The sequence below is a fragment of the Neovison vison genome, chromosome 7 (genome assembly GCF_020171115.1).
Source record: "Neovison vison isolate M4711 chromosome 7, ASM_NN_V1, whole genome shotgun sequence".
Taxonomy (NCBI): Eukaryota; Metazoa; Chordata; class Mammalia; order Carnivora; family Mustelidae; genus Neogale; species Neogale vison.
The window spans coordinates 179789120-179805131 of record NC_058097.1 but is presented as its reverse complement, the minus strand read 5'-3'; the positions used below and the strand labels follow the sequence as shown (position 1 = coordinate 179805131).

The 16012-nt window shown below is 39.1% G+C and overlaps 1 protein-coding gene across 2 annotated transcripts in view; it reads right to left on the bottom strand.

Moving 5' to 3' along the window:
- The window catches only part of PDHX (pyruvate dehydrogenase complex component X), a 70892-nt gene that overhangs the window by 54564 nt on the left and 316 nt on the right, over nt 1-16012 (bottom strand). The window contains exon 1 of one of the 2 annotated variants that reach the window (XM_044259066.1): nt 15791-16007. The exons of the other annotated variant lie outside the window; for it this stretch is intronic. Within the exon in view, the coding sequence (XP_044115001.1) occupies nt 15791-15950 (160 nt within the window). The 5' untranslated portion in view covers nt 15951-16007. Of the gene's footprint in view, nt 1-15790; nt 16008-16012 lie in introns of those variants that run through there. 2 annotated transcript variants of the gene reach the window in all.

Genomic DNA, 16012 nt, shown 5'->3' with positions numbered 1-16012 from the left:
TCAATGGGTTAAAGCCTCTGCCTTTGGCTCAGGTCATGATCCCAGAGTCCTGGGATCAAGCCCCCTGTTGGGTCTCTACTCAGCGGGGAGCCTACTTCCTCCTCTCTCTCTGCCTGCCTCTCTGCCCTTTGTGATCTTTGTCTGCCAAATAAATAAACAAAATCTTCAAAAAAAATAAGTAATAAATAAAAAGAGAGAGAGAGAGAATTGCCTGCCGTGAGGAACGTGCATCTCCCCTTCAACTCTTTCTTTCCTGTGCAAGGTGTAACTGGCCCTGCCTTTCATAGGCAGATAGCAGGCCTACCTCTCTTCGGGCCATCAGGCCCCACTGGGTGTGAGGAGCAATTCAGGTATCTGTGTTTGCTTTAAATGATTTTTTATAGATTTTTATTTATTTATTTGATAGAGAGAAAGAGATCACAAGTAGGCAGAGAGGCAGGCAGAGAGAGAGGGGGAAGCAGGCTCCCTGCTGAGCAGAGAGCCCGATGTGGGGCTCGATCCCAGGACCCTGAGATCATGACCTGAGCTGAAGGCAGAGGCTCAAACCACTGAGCCACCCAGGCGCCCCTGTGTTTGCTTTATACACAGGAACACTCCTCAAACAAAAGCCCAAAGTCTCAATATGCGGCTAAACTGGAAAGCACAACTTGCAAAAGGCCACAGATAGAATTCACATCCTCTAATCCAATAAAACCACCACACTGAAACTGGTACTTACTTTGATCTCCAGCTGACTTTTTTGCCTTTCTCTCAATAGGTACCAAACTCAAAGAAGGACAGAAAAGCAGAATTTTTCACTTCTAATACCCCAACCATGGTGGGGCCCAAACTAAACTCTAAGTCAACACACCCATTTCATCCACGAGATAACTACAAACCACTGCTTAAGGGATTTGAATTCCTCCTGCCTAACTCTCAAGGCTATACTCGACTATATTGCACAGATACTTCTCATCATTAATTGATGATCCTTACAAACACAGATCATCAATTAATCTCTGGTTATTCATATCTACTCACCCAGAAATCCAAACACAGCAAATCAGACATCTCAAATCCATGTGAACATATCTTCGGTCAAATTTCCCAACAAGCCCTTTCCCTACCTTGGGCTTAAAAAAATTCCTGTATCAAAAAACCATTTTTACTACTGACACTGAATATTTTGAATGTAGAAGGAAGCAGGTAATCATTAAGTGCATTATATCTTGAAAATAAGGGAGGAAAAACAGCCAAAACTGACTATCCTAATTCCTGATAAATCCTTATTTATTATATATTATTAATGTATTATTATTAACACATGTATTTGTTATTAAAATGTGATTTATTGTTAAAACACATTTATCACAGAAGAGACTGGCAAACACAGGTCATCAACTCCTGTGTACTACATCTCTCTAAAACTCTTACCGCCACAGTTTCATTTAATTTCCCAGCTCCGTCTAGTTAAGATTCAAACCATGAATGTAATACAGCTTAAAAACATCTGCACATTTTTTTCGTTAGTAAAATAAGTCCTCGTGGACTAAAATAGACACATTAAGATACTGAATGGGTGGAAAAGAATGCAAACTACTACACCCGACCTTAGCGCAGTGCCGTCTATAGAACACACCTGAGTATCAGATTTTTAAGTGAATTAGAATTCAGGGACATGCACTTAGAGAAAACACAACACACACAAGGCAAACTTAACATTAGCAAATGTTAAGGCAAACAACATTAGTGGTACATCTCCAAATCTGAACTGTAACAAGCCTATGCTTAATTCCAAGTGCTTGAAGCTGATAAACTAACACTATTTAAAAACAATAAAATAAACTTTCTTATCCCTTACATTACATTGCACGTGCCTCTTTCATTTTCTCATGGCTTGATGTAGAAAACAAATAAAAACAGTTGCTTTCAAAATATTTGGCCAGTCTAAGCCTCCAGTTTTTATTTTTTTAAGTTCACAGTGACAAATGGGGTCTTTAAAAAAAGCAAATAAAAAATTTACCTTCTAATAGCACCATGGTAAGAGGTCAGCCTCTTCTTGAAAAACACAGCTTCCAAAAAAGGCCCAATATATTGCTTCCTTCAAACAGCTCAAGGCTGGTATTATGAGACAGACTATTTCATAATCACATACATACGAAATTTATATCAAATAGAGTTCCATTTCAAAGCAACAAAATAAATGGACTTCAGTGATTCTACGTCCAGATTCCAATTTCTGACAAACACTAAATCAAGTTTCCAAAACAGAATCTCGCCTCAGTATTTTTATACCTTGGTTCCAGTTGCCAAGATAGAATTCACATTTATTTTATGATTCTATCTCTTATTATAATCTCTCACCTATGAGACATTCACATTTCCATTATTCCTGACATTAAGTACTATATTATGAAACTTTTGTATTTATTAAGTATTATTTTCCAAATTACAACATCAAAAACTCAAAAATTTTCATATTTTAAAAATAAAAAGAACATAATCATTCTTCATGCAGCCACCCTTCAAGGATGAATTGAAATTGCTTCTTTGAATTATGACCGTAAAATAGAAAAATTTTGTAATAGATCACCATCCCGACTCTGAAATGAAGGTGACAAAAACCAAAGAAAGACATTTTGGACATCTCTCTTATTTGGTAGTACCTCCTGATTGATTACACTAGTTTACTACAGAAATAAAGCGTGCATTGTATTTTCTGATTAATCCAGCCCATCTACCCTTAATACCAGAAAATCACTTCAAAACATAAACATCAATTTACTCATTATGGTACATATTTCATTCTAGTATATTCTCGTTTGACTGGAACATTATACATATCTTTTCCAAATGTATTTTTCCAGTGGAAAACAAGTATACAATCATATCAGCTTTGAATGACAGGCTGCACATTATTAATATCTGCCCTTTATGGCTGTTGTCAATTCTATTCAGATAGTTTGGGCTTTTTTCTAGACTTCTTGGAATTTTGGTCTATACTTAATATTTTTAATTTCATTAGAGAAACTAAATATAGCTTCCCTTTTCATTCCAGTAAGCAGTGCATCCCACTACCTCCTTCCTGTCAAGTTGAGGAGGCCGCGAAATGAGCACCAACTCTATTTCCTGCGAATAACTGGGCACAACTATGAATAAGATCAAAGGAAATGTGTTTTCTTCTCCACGGGTAATACCAGTTATTTCAACAAATACTCAAAAATACACCCAAATTTTAGTTAGAGTTTAACTCCTTGGTAGTTATTTTAGTCTTAGCCTTTTACTCCTTTCTAGCAAACTAACAAATTATAGCTAATCGCTTATAAAGTCTGTACTTCTGCAGTTAAAAACATATGTAAAAAGTTTTAAGATGACTACAGCAATGTACATTTCCAGTTTACATTTAAAATATGATTTTTAAAAGTAGAGTCTCAAAACTCACTAGAACTGTCCGAATCTTTTTTTTTCCTTCGACAGAATGACACAATAAATTAAAATTTTTTGCTTAGTGTATTGTTGTTTTACTTATCCTATCAAGCACACAAGCAATTTACCAATCACTGAATTTTATAAGCTTCTCTAAGCAATTCCTGCATGTCTTCAAATCTGCTCTTCTAATCTTTCTGCAGAATAATTCTGTCTTCAACTTTAAATATGGTATACTAATCAAATTCTACTTCTTGTTCCCTAAAGAACTTCTTTTATGCTAAGAACAAACACTCATACTTCACATAAAATTGATTATATCAAACCTTTAAACTAATGTTCTATACATCACTTCAAAGAGATCTCCAGATTAAAACAACAACAATATATGCAAACTCTTAAAATATAAAAGCAGACCAAATTGCTTTGTAGTTAATATGAAGCAGATCTGAGTTCCATTACTGTGCCTAAGGAAATTAAAGGAAACATAGCAGTTTACATATGATAACACTTCAGCATCAGGCTCTAGTCCATTTATAGTACCATTATGCAAATACATAAAAAATCGTGAAGATAGACCAAGTGAATAAGTAAATTATCCAATACTTTCTTAGTGTGCCTCCCTGTTCTTCACATTAATTTGCTTCTTCTCTAATAGGGAGAGATGCTGCTCATTTAATCACCTCTCTTTCCAATGCAGGAACTCATTAAATATAATTAGCCTTTAAAATATCTGTTAAAAATAAAACAATTCTGCCATCTGCAGGCTGGATGAAATAAAGCACAATGAAGAAGTACAGGTAATTTAAAAATCAACACCAGGGCACAAAACAGTATTAACACTGAGCTTTGAATAAAGGAGGCTAAAGCAAATTTTTTAAAAAATGAGTGCTTGTCCTATACATCATCTTTATTCAAACAGTGACTTTGGTGTACTACCAGTGTAAGAATAAACTGAAAAGGCCAAAGGACAACAGAAGATCCATGAATAACTTGTAAAAATAGCATTTACAGGTCTTGCCATGGTAAAAGATGGCCCACAAACACTATGTATGGCATAACCCATTTCCTACCTGCTTAGCTTGTGCACACACAGACTGAGAGGATATACTCCAAAATGGCAGAAGTGGTTCTCTGGTTGGTGATATTGCATAAGCGCTTTTGATTTCTTTTGTTTCTTATAATCTACATTTTAGCAGTTTTCTCCTGTTAAGTTTATTCAATCTTACTCCCTGCCCAATACAATCTAACACTAAGGGAAAAAAAAAAAAAAAAAAAAAAGGTAGTGTTGTTTTTTGTTATTTTTAGATACAAACCCACAAGGACAGAAAGGAAGGAATAACAGCACACAACTTTGGAAGTAGGAAAGTAAACGGATGAGTAAGAATTGACTGAAGAGATTCTAGAAAGCTGAATCCTAAGCCAAAAGTGGGGAAAGCCAGGCTAATCACCTGTTCATACAACAGAATCCCCCAAAGGCCCAGGAACTGGCAGTCCTGAGAATCTTTGGAGCTGGGGAATGGGGGTAGGCGTTTGGGTGAATGCTATTTGAGATGCACATACGTGGATCCCCTCCATCCCCTCCTCCAGTCCAGTGCTAGGTAACAGCTCACCCTCCTTCAACAGAACACTGGGACACTGGAGACTGTTTCTCTGAAGAAAGTAAAAGACCTTTGGAATGGAGGTTCAACTTACACATCTGGAGGCATGCAGAAACTGCAAAAAATAAATTAACTGAGAAATTATCTGATATGACTGACAATAAAGTCACGCTGAGAAGCTATTAGATGGCGTGGGATGAATCAGCAATAGTGACAGAGGAAAGTAGAGTAAAAATTTAAACGGCAATAATGTCAGGAAAAGAAAAAAGTAAGAAAGGTAACAATCATAATTTGGGACAATATCAAGTTGTGTATAACATTTATTGGGTGTAAATACTGAATATGGATTTAACCAAGAATTGCAAAAATAATTACATTGGCGGAACAAAAGCCTAGGGGATGGCCCTGCCCAGCACTCATCCAAAGATAACATGTAAAACAGAAATAGGGAGATGAGCACATGCTGGAATGAAGCTAAGAGATGAAACTTGGTGCTTATAAGAAAGAAGATGGGGAAGCACTGATAATGCTTATTATAATATATATAATGCTTATAATATTATATTATTATAATAATGCTTATTATCAGTGCTTCCCCATCTTCTTTCTTATAAGCACCAAGTTAATAATAAGCACCACTGATAGGAATTATTAGTGCTTATTAGAAAGAAGTAGGGAGAGATCCACTGCATTGCTATAAACCTCTTAGTACTCTTTGACTATTTAAACTATACGCATCTATTACTGTGTTAAGGTAAATATTTTATTATTTAATAAAATGATTCGTTAATTTTATAAAAGTCCTAGTAAGCAGCAGCATACCGTGGTGATTCAGAGAACAGGCACTGGAACCAAACTGCCTAGGTTCAATTACAGATCCACTACTTATGTCACTCAACTACTCTGTGCCTCAGTCACCTCTTCTGTAAAATACAGACTTTGTAAGGATTAAAGGAGATTAACACATACAAAGTCTTTACAGAGAGGTGAAAAGTCCGTCTCAAAAATATTCGCTATTTATTACTAATAGGTAGCATAGAAATGGTTAACAGGGAGGACTCTGCAGACATCCAGAATTGGCTAGATGTATCAAAATATCCTGCCTTACACCTCCTTCCTCAAGTAATAGAAGATGGAATCACAGTTGCTTTCACATCCCCGCCTAAAGGTGAAGGTTTCCTTTCTACTCTCTCCTTTACCTAATCTGGCCTTTGTTCTCACAGTTACAGTCTACTAATTCTTGACCTCTATTTTAACTGAAGTGCACATCTGAAAACCAAACTCTCATTAAAATCATCAGCCAATGTTTTATTTTCAGTGGTGCTGCCCGTAACATTCTCTACCAAAAGGTAATGAGCCAATTAGGCCCTCAGTAAGTGCCTCTTGAGCTCCTGTTATCCTGGCCCTGGACAAATACAAGACCAGAATCTTGACCTCAAAAGGATTATGGTTTAATTGGGCAGTTGAGATACATACCTAAGTACTAGGGGATCTAGTACCAGTTGACTTCATACGCATTAGAATGGCTATTATCAAAAACCAAGAAAACAAGTGTTGGCAAGATGAGGAAATTGGAATTGTTGTGCATTGCTGGTGGGAAAGTAAAATGGTGTGGCTGCTAGGGAAAATAAAATGATTCCTCAAAGAATTAAACACACAATTACCATTTCATCCAGGCCTCCTATGTCTGGGTATACACCCAGAAGAAGGGAAAGCAGGAGCTGGAACATATCTGTACACCCATGTTCACAGCAGCATCATTCACATTAGCCAAAAGGTGGAAGCAACCCCAGCGTCCAACAACAGATGAATGGATAAACAAAATGTGGTAGAGACATACACTAAAACATGACTCAGCCCTAAAAATGAATGAAATTTAAATACGTGCAAGGAAACAGACGAAACCTGAGGCTAAGTGAAATAAGCTAAACACAAAAAGACCAATGTTGTAGGATTCTGCCCTTGGGAGATACTCAGAACAGGCAAACTCACAGCGACAGAAAGTAAATGGTGGCCACCTGGGGCTGGGGAGAGAGGGGAAAGGGGATGTATCAAGGAACACGGGGTTTCAGTTTGGGTTGATGAGAAAGTTCTAGACATGGATGGTGGTGATGGTTTCACAACAATGTAGATGTATTTAATGCCATGGAACTGAATGCATAAAAATAATTAAAATGGTGAATTTTACATATTTTTACCACAATTTTTTTAACTTAAAAAAATGTATGCCAGGCAAAGAAGATAAGGTGAGGGAATGAGCAGATATTTCAGATGAGGGGAACATCATTTGCAAAGAAGGTGGGAATTACAGCTTAGTTTGGCTGGAGTGCAAAATACAATGAAAATGAAAAATAAGCATGTGAATTAAAAAAAGTATGTTGGGACTATTAACTTGTGGTTGTCTACAGTACCTTACAGTACTACTGTAACTTAACTTTAATACCTCATTAATGGGTTTGATGTTATTTAAACAGCAATGGAAAACCCTGAAAAAAAATTCTGAGTAAGAGAAATAACCACAGTTAAAAACAGCTTGGTTACAGTTCCACATAAACGGCTTATGTTCACAAATTTGTATCATTTACAGAAAAAAATTAAAACTGCATATGCTTGGAGATGGTAGCAACTACAAATGTTGCAGAAAATTTAAAATAATAGAATTTTAAGTACAAAGTGAAGCTACCCATGAATTTGTTACCTATTCTCCTTTATCTATTTAGACCATTTAATGTGAGAGACTGAAAAGGCACCCAGAATCTTCCATTAGATCTTCCAAATGTTTGGCCTTCATTCTAGCAGTGGTAGAAAGAAATGAGTGGCATTTCTAAAGATAGGGCCTTGTATACTCGAGTCAGGACTTTAGACCTCATTCTGAGTTTAAAGAGAAGTGCTGGAGGTTTTCAGCAGAGAACTGACATGATCTGATTTATAATTTAAAAGAACTCTGGGGGCGCTAGGTGGCTCAGCTGGTTAAGCATCCAACTCTTGAGCTCAGCTCAGATTTTGAACTTAGGGTCATGAGTTCTCAGGTCATGAGTAGGCCCAGCGTGAAGCCTACTTTGAAAAAAGGTTGGGGGCACCTGAGTGGCTCAGTCAGTTAAGCATCTGCCTTCAGCTCAGGACATGATCCCAGGGTGCCAGGATGGAGCCCCACACTGGGTTCCCTGCTCAGTGGGGAGCCTGCTTCTCCCACTCTCTCTGCAGCTCTGACTGCTTGTGCTTTCTTTCTCTCTGTCAAATAAATAAATAAAATCTTTAGAAAGAAAGAAAAAAAAAGAGAAAGAAAGAAAGAAAGAAAGAAAGAAAGAAAGAAAGAAAGAAAGAAAGAAAGAGGGAAAGGAAGCACCCTGCAAAGCTGTATGGAGAACAGTCTGTACTGGACCAAGGGTGATGGTAGGGCTATGACGTGGGACACTCCTGCAATAATTTAGAATAGAGGTATTGGTAGCCTGGACCAGGCTAGCTGGAGAGGAGTGGCCAGATTACATACAAAAGCCAGAGCCAACAGGAATTTCTGATAGATTGGAAGTGCCATACAAGTCAGGAGTCAGGGATGACTCTAATCATGAGTACAAGTGAAATAACAAAAATGAAAATTAGATGCCACAGCTCCAAAAAGAAAATCTTTCTTCCTATAAAAAGTGCCCCCAAGAGCCCTATAAACTATATACATTTGGTTTCTATTCAGCTGTCCAATGCTTATAGAAAAATAGGAACATCAGGTCAGTGCTTACCCCCTTGTGCCTGGCCCTGGTCTTGGGCCACAATCCAGGGAAACTACACTTGGCTTCTTCCAAGTCTAACAACTATACTTGTTCTTTTCCTCCCTCATAGCATGAGAACCACCATATTTATAAACAATACAGTACCTGGTAGTCTCAGTGTTCACCTGAAGTGTAAAGTGTAATGACTGACGGGTCAGTCAGGAGGGCACGGCAGAGATCTCCCATTTGCCCCTCTAGATCTACTTGTCAGCTTTGCCCATACCATTGTGTGTTTTATTAGGCTTCCCTGGGCACAGGCTTCCGCCTGGGTTCAGCCAATGAACAGGATAAGCAGGAGATGAAGGGAGAAAGGAGAGCAAGGTCAGGGTATTTATTTCCCCAGCTCCCTCCCTACGGGGTCACGTGGGCTGGTTGGCTCCTTTAACTGAAGGACTGTACATCCACCACAGATCCTCCCCTCAGGGATCCTCCTCTGAGGCTCCATCCTTTCTAGTCTGGCAACTGCTCTCTCCCCAAGCCTCTCCATGCTAAGGAGTGGGGAGAGCATCTCACTCTAAACAGCAGCTTAGTATAGCACCATCTCTAAACCCTGAATTCACAGAAATCGTTTAGTAAACTCTCCTCAAATCAGCCATTTTTAGATCGCTATCTATTCCCTGCCAGGACCCTACATAAAGATTTAGGAGGCTGGCACTCAAGTAATGAGAAAAACTTCAAACCACAGGGAAGGTCACCCCATTTGAATAGTATGAATCAAGATTTCCAAATTACTGGCTTTCTATAAAGGTATTCTCTAGCCATTTGTTTACAATGGGAACCCCTATAAAAAACATACATTTCTTGTTTTCTGAGAGGGTAAATATCCTTGCAAAATAGCACCATTCTCTACAGGAAATGACAGACTTGTTTATGGAAATAGGCTGGAGACTAGGTAGTGTTCATAGATAAATCATAGGGAGATCCATGGGCTTCCAGGAACCACACAGAAAATTTTGAATGTACACATTTGTCTCAAAAAGTGGTAGAGTTTTATCATTTTTCAAATAGATTTGAACCCTCCTAAAAACCAAGACTAGGAGATTCCCAAGGAAGCTCTCCTGAATTATAAATACGTCAACCTCAATTCTTGCCTAAAATTTTTCATGTAATACAAGAATGCACTTGATTGCAGCAAAGTATTGAGTAGATCACTAGCTACAGTAAATGTACTGCCTACCAAGTACAAAAATAAAATAAAATTAAATTAAATTAAATCAAATCACCATTGCCCCCATTTTGTTTAAGGGCTTTGCTGATTCTTTGATACATGTAGTATCCAATGGTGCATCTGTAAGGAAGCTGGCCAGAACTGTAGGTAGTCAGTCCGTGGCTGTAGAACTACCTCCTCTGAGCAGGAAAAACCAAACGCCACACAAGCAGTTTCAGCTTGCAATACTGGTCTTGCAATTAAATTATAAAATTAAAATTCTACTTGAATCCATTTATTTTGCAATCTTGGAACAGGACAAAAAGAAATCACCATTCACACGAGTCTCACAAAAAAAGGAACACATGTGTAAGTTTGGGCATTTTATGCATTTTGCTGTAAAAGGCAAATGAAATGAAGCCAGAGACAAGAAGAAACACTTAAGAGTATAGGTGACCCTTGAACAGAGTAGAGGAAACCCTTGAGTTTGAACTCTGTAGGCCCAATTATACACAGGTTTTTAAAAAATAAGTATACTGGGAAATTTTTTGGAGATCTGCAAAAATTTGAAAACACTCACAGATGAATCACGTAGATAGAAATACCAAAACATTTTTTAAAAAATATTTTATTTATTTATTTGTGAGAGAGAGAGAGCATGAGAGGAGAGAGGTCAGAGGGAGAAGCAGACTCCCTGCCTAGCAGGGAGCCTGATGCAGGACTCAGTCTCTGGTCTCCAGGATCACAACCTGATCTGTAGGCAGTCACTTAACCAACTGAGCCACCCAGGTGCCCAAATACCAAAACATTTAAAGAAAAAGTTACGTATGTTAGAATATAGTATATAATACATATAACACACAAAATATGTGTTCACCCACTGTTTATGTTATTGGTAAGGCTTTTGTCAATAGTGGGCTATTAATACTTAAGTTGGGGCAGTCAAAAATTATACATGGATTTTCAACTGTATGGAGGGGTCAATGCCTCTAATCCCCATGCTGTTCAAGGATCAACTGTACATCAATTATCAATTAGAAACTTAGAGATGGGAGAACATTAACATACCCTCTTAACTCTCTTAAATGGTTCTGTCACCCTTTATACACAGTCTAGACTTGTAACTGTTAAACTGTATGACTATCAGGACTATTGCGGAAATACTATTTCACAGTGTAGCTATTACTAAAATATGTCTCACTTTATTTAAAAAAAAAAAAAAGAACAGGTGTTCACACAGAATACACATCTGGTAAACACAGCTTCAGCGTGCAGGCACTGCTCTGCTAATGGCTAAGGCCAAGCCACCACAGACACTGAGGCAGGCTGTGGTTACGGAAACAGGCTTTGGTGTCAGGCAGAGCTGGGCTGAAATCATTCTATCCCCAGAGCACAGCATTAACTGCTGTGAGGACTAAATGTGTTAAGCCATGTCAAGTGCTGAGAAGGGCACATGGTACACAGTAAGCGATCGGTGCTACTTGTTATACTCAAACCCACTCCCCCAACTTCTTTCCTGCTGGAAGAGACCAAATTTTGTTCACTTGTATGCCTTTCTTGTGAACATATGCTCTGAGTAAAGGACCCCACTGCTCGGTGTCTCAGTCCCTTCAGACTGCTGTAACAAAATACCTGGGACTGGTGTCTTACAAGCAACATTTATTTTTTCACAGCCCTGGAGGCTGGGAAGTGCAAGATCATGATGCTGACAGATGTGTGACAGCTGACATGGGCCCACCTCCCAATTCATAGATAGTGCTAAGCACATGGCATAGGTCATTACTCTTAAAAATGCTGCCAACAAACACCACTTAAGGAAACCAAAACTCCAAGTGTGACTTCCATGGACAGACTTTAAGATCCTGGCTGATGTATGAGTGTGGAAATTATTCAGGAAGTGTACTTAATTCATATAGTCTATATATTACCAAATAGTTGCTTCGTTTTATGAAATTATAATTTCTACCAAGCTCAGTGAAAAATGAGACAATACCATGTAATTCATGCTTTGTAAAACAAATAGTTCAAGGACTGCCACGTACATTCACCATGGCAAAACAAAAAAATCTTTATATTAAAAGTCAGGAGACAAATTTGGGCTCAGTATTAGGGGAAAAAAAAATACACCCCCAGACTTCCAAATAACTTAAAGCTACCCAATTAACAGTTAGCTACTGGGGTAGCAGAATAATACCCTTGCCTCTCTCCCACCTTCTTTCCCCCCTCGATGTCCCACATCCCAATATCCAGAACCTGTGAATATGTTATGTTACATGGCAAGGAGAAATTAAGGTTGAAGGAGGAAAGAAGGTTGCTGAAGAGTTGGCCTTGAGATGGGGAAAGAATCCTGGTGGGACCAATGTAATCACCAGGATCCTTATACATGACAGGAGGAGGAACTAGGAAACTAAGACGACTTTCTTGGGATATAGTGTTCTCTCTCTTATGGATGACGTTCAGGCTGAGTTAGACATGTTGCTCATGGTACACAGTGGAGTGGGTAAAATGTCATGCTGCTTCAGATGAGGATTGTCTAAGTGAGTTTCCAGAGGCAGGAGTCCTTAAACAGGGTCTAAAGAAAACCCCTAAGAGAAGATATTTGCAAATGACATATCAGATAAAGGGCTAGTATCCAAAAATTTATAAAGAACTTACCAAACTCAACAACCAAAGAACAAATAATCCAATCAAGAAATGGACAGAAAACATGAGCAGATATTTCTCCAAAGGAGACATCCAAGTGGCCAACAGACCCAAGAAAAACTGCTTCACAACACCTGGCATGAGGGAAACAACAAATCAAAACCATAGTGAGATACCACCTCACCCCAGTCAGAATGTATAAAATTAACAAGTCAGGAAATGACAGATGTTGGTAAGGATGCGAAGAAAGGGGAACCCTCCTATACTGTTGGTGGGAATGCAAACTGGTGTAGCCACGCTGGAAAACAGTACGGAAGTACCTCAAAAAGCTGAAAATAGAGCTACCCTACAAGCCAGCAATTGCACTATCAGGTATTTACCCCAAAGATACAAATATAGTGATCTGAAGAGGCACCTGCATCCCAATGTTATAGCAGCGATGTCCACAATAGCCAAACTATGGAAAGAGCCCAGATGTCCATCAATAGATGAATGATAAAGAAGATATGGTGTGTATACACACACACACACACACACACACACACACACACAGGAATATTATGCAGCCATCAAAAAACCCCTGAAATCTTGCCATTAGCAATGACAACGACATGGATGGAACTAGAGGGTATGATGTTAAGCAAAATAAGTCAATCAGAGAAAAACAATTATCATCTGATTTCACTGATATTTGGCCTTTAAAAAACAAAACAGAGGATCACGGGGAAGAAGGGAAGAAATAAAACAAAACAAGACTAGAGAGGGACACATCATAAGAGACCCTTAATGGTAGAAAACAAACTGAGGGGTCCTGGAGGGGAGGGGAATGGACAAATGGGGTAACTGGGAAATGACATTAAGGAGGGCATGTGATATAATGAGCACTTATATTAAGACTGATGAATCACAGGCCTGTACCCCTCTGAAACCAGTAATACATTGTATGTTAATTAATTGAATTTTAAATTTTAAAAAGTTTAAAAAATAAATATAGGAGAACTGTAAGAGGCAGAAAAGAAAAAAGAAAACCCCTGAAACTGCATGCACTTCTTTGTCCCTTTTTCTGTAGAGTAGGTCTAAAGCTTTCAAAGATTCTCTAAAGAATCTGTTTTATAAACAAGGTTAAGAACATTCTTCCCAATGCAAGCTGGTGCAGCCACTCTGGAAAACAATATGGAGGTTCCTCAAAAAGTTAAAAATAGAACTACCCTATTACCCAGCAATTGCACTACTATGTACTTACCCAAGGGATACAAAAATACAGATTCTAAGGGGTACATGCATACTAATGTTTATAGCGACAATATCCACAATAGCCAAAATATGGAAAGAGCCCAAATGTCCAATGACTGATGAATAGATAAAGAAGATGTGGTATATATACACTATGAAATATTACTCAAGCCATCAAAAAGAAAGAAATCTTACCATTTCCAACAATGTGGATAGAGCTAGAGTATGTTATGATAAATGAAATAAATCAGTAAGAGAAAGATAAGTTCCATATTATTTCACTCATATGTGGAATTTAAGAATTAAAACAGATGAATACACAGGAAGGAAAAAAAAAAAGAGAGAGAGGGAAACTAACCATAATTGACTCTAACCTGTAGAAAACAAACTCAGGGTTGATGGAAGGAGATGGGTGGGGGATAGGCTCAATGGGTGTCAGGTATTAAGGACAACTGTAACGATGAGCTCTGAGTGTTATATGTAAGTGATGAATCACTAAATTCTACTCCTGAAACCAATATTACATTGTATGTTAACTAGCTAAAATTTAAATAAGAATTTGAAAAAAAAAAACAAACAAACCCAACACTCTTCCTAAATTATTTCCAACACTGAGCTTTTACTGTTTCATGATTTTTGAAGGTAGTGAGTGTGAAAGTGCAGCCCATCAAACACTAGCATAAAACATCACAATTCACCAAAGGTAGTTTGTAAAATGAAGATGGCTGAGCTCCAGCCCAAATGGAATATCTGGGGGCTATAGGAAAGTTTAACATTTAACAAAATGAGGAAAGGGAAAACAGGGAATTCTATACACCGTTAATGTACTACTACTCCAAGCGGTATTTTATTAAATATTAAGCTGAAGAAACTGAAATAAATTGCTCTCATTAAAGATTTGGTTCGGGGCACCTGGGTGGCTCAGTGGGTTAAGCCGCTGCCTTCGGCTAAGGTCATGATCTCAGGGTCCTGGGATCGAGTCCCGCATCGGGCTCTCTGCTCAGCAGGGAGCCTGCTTAGCTCTTCTCTCTCTGCCTGCCTCTCTTCCTCCTTGTGATCTCTCTCTGTCAAATAAATAAATAAAATCTTTAAAAAAAAAAAAAAAAAAAAGATTTGGTTCTCACCAAATCTTAAAATCTCAGTGCACTCATCTTGTGATTCTTCGTAACTTACTTTTTTTCTGAGTCTCAGGTAGCTCAGAATATTTAAGCACTGCCTACTGCACCTCGTTTCATACTGTGGAGTGCCAGGATGACTGGCAGATAATACATCACACACACACAAAATGTTAGCCATATCCAACCCCCCACCCCCGTAAAGAAAAACAATGCCTGGCATACTCTATTGCATCCTGTTAAATACTAAAAGAATTGTGTGAACAGTGTTAATGTCATTACTTAACGCCAATTTTTTTCTAATAGCTTCTTGGTATGATTCCCCTCCTAAATTGCCACTCTTTTAAGCGCATATTTTGCTTAAAATATTCTTTTGCCCCAAGTCTGTGATGCCGTAGGTATTTACAGATTAAGTCTTCTGGGTGTCGTCGCGCGGGGCAACCCGAGGGGCCTGGAAGAAAAGACCTCCCCATAGAGATGGGCCCAGAGAATGAATACGAACTGCTACCAGAGGAATTTGAATTTCAGCAACCTTGGGAAGCTTGATAGCTCTAGGGGAACCTGAGATATAACTGAGAAGTGGCCTGAAGAAAAGCGTTTAGGACCTGTCTCTGCGCGTCACAAATAACCCAAATTCCAAGGCAAGGTCACAGAGAAGCCATACCAACCAGGGGCCCAGGAACGGAGTCAGGTTCTTCCAGCTCCCAAAAAACCCTCCGCGGCATGCACTAGGCCAAGTCGGCGGACCCCTCCCCAAGAAAAGGTCTCAGGAACAGAGAGCCCCGGGCACCTTCAGACCCAGATGGGCCCTGCATCAAAAAGCCCCTGGCCCAGGCCCATTACTCAGCTACACAGAGAAGCTGAGCGACCCCGACCACTCACCCCGCAGCCGCTGCGTACTGTGAAGCCATCTCCAACTAGCTCCGCGCCCGACAGACCACCCGGAAGCGCCCTTCACCAGCTCTAGTCTTCGGCACCCGCCAAAGGCCAAGAGATAGCGCAGCACCCGAGGGTCACAGCCTAGCCTCCAGGAGGCCGCCATCTTCCCGGCCTTGTCACGGGCTGCCCGCAGCACAGCCTGATGGCCCCGTCAGCAAGACCCTC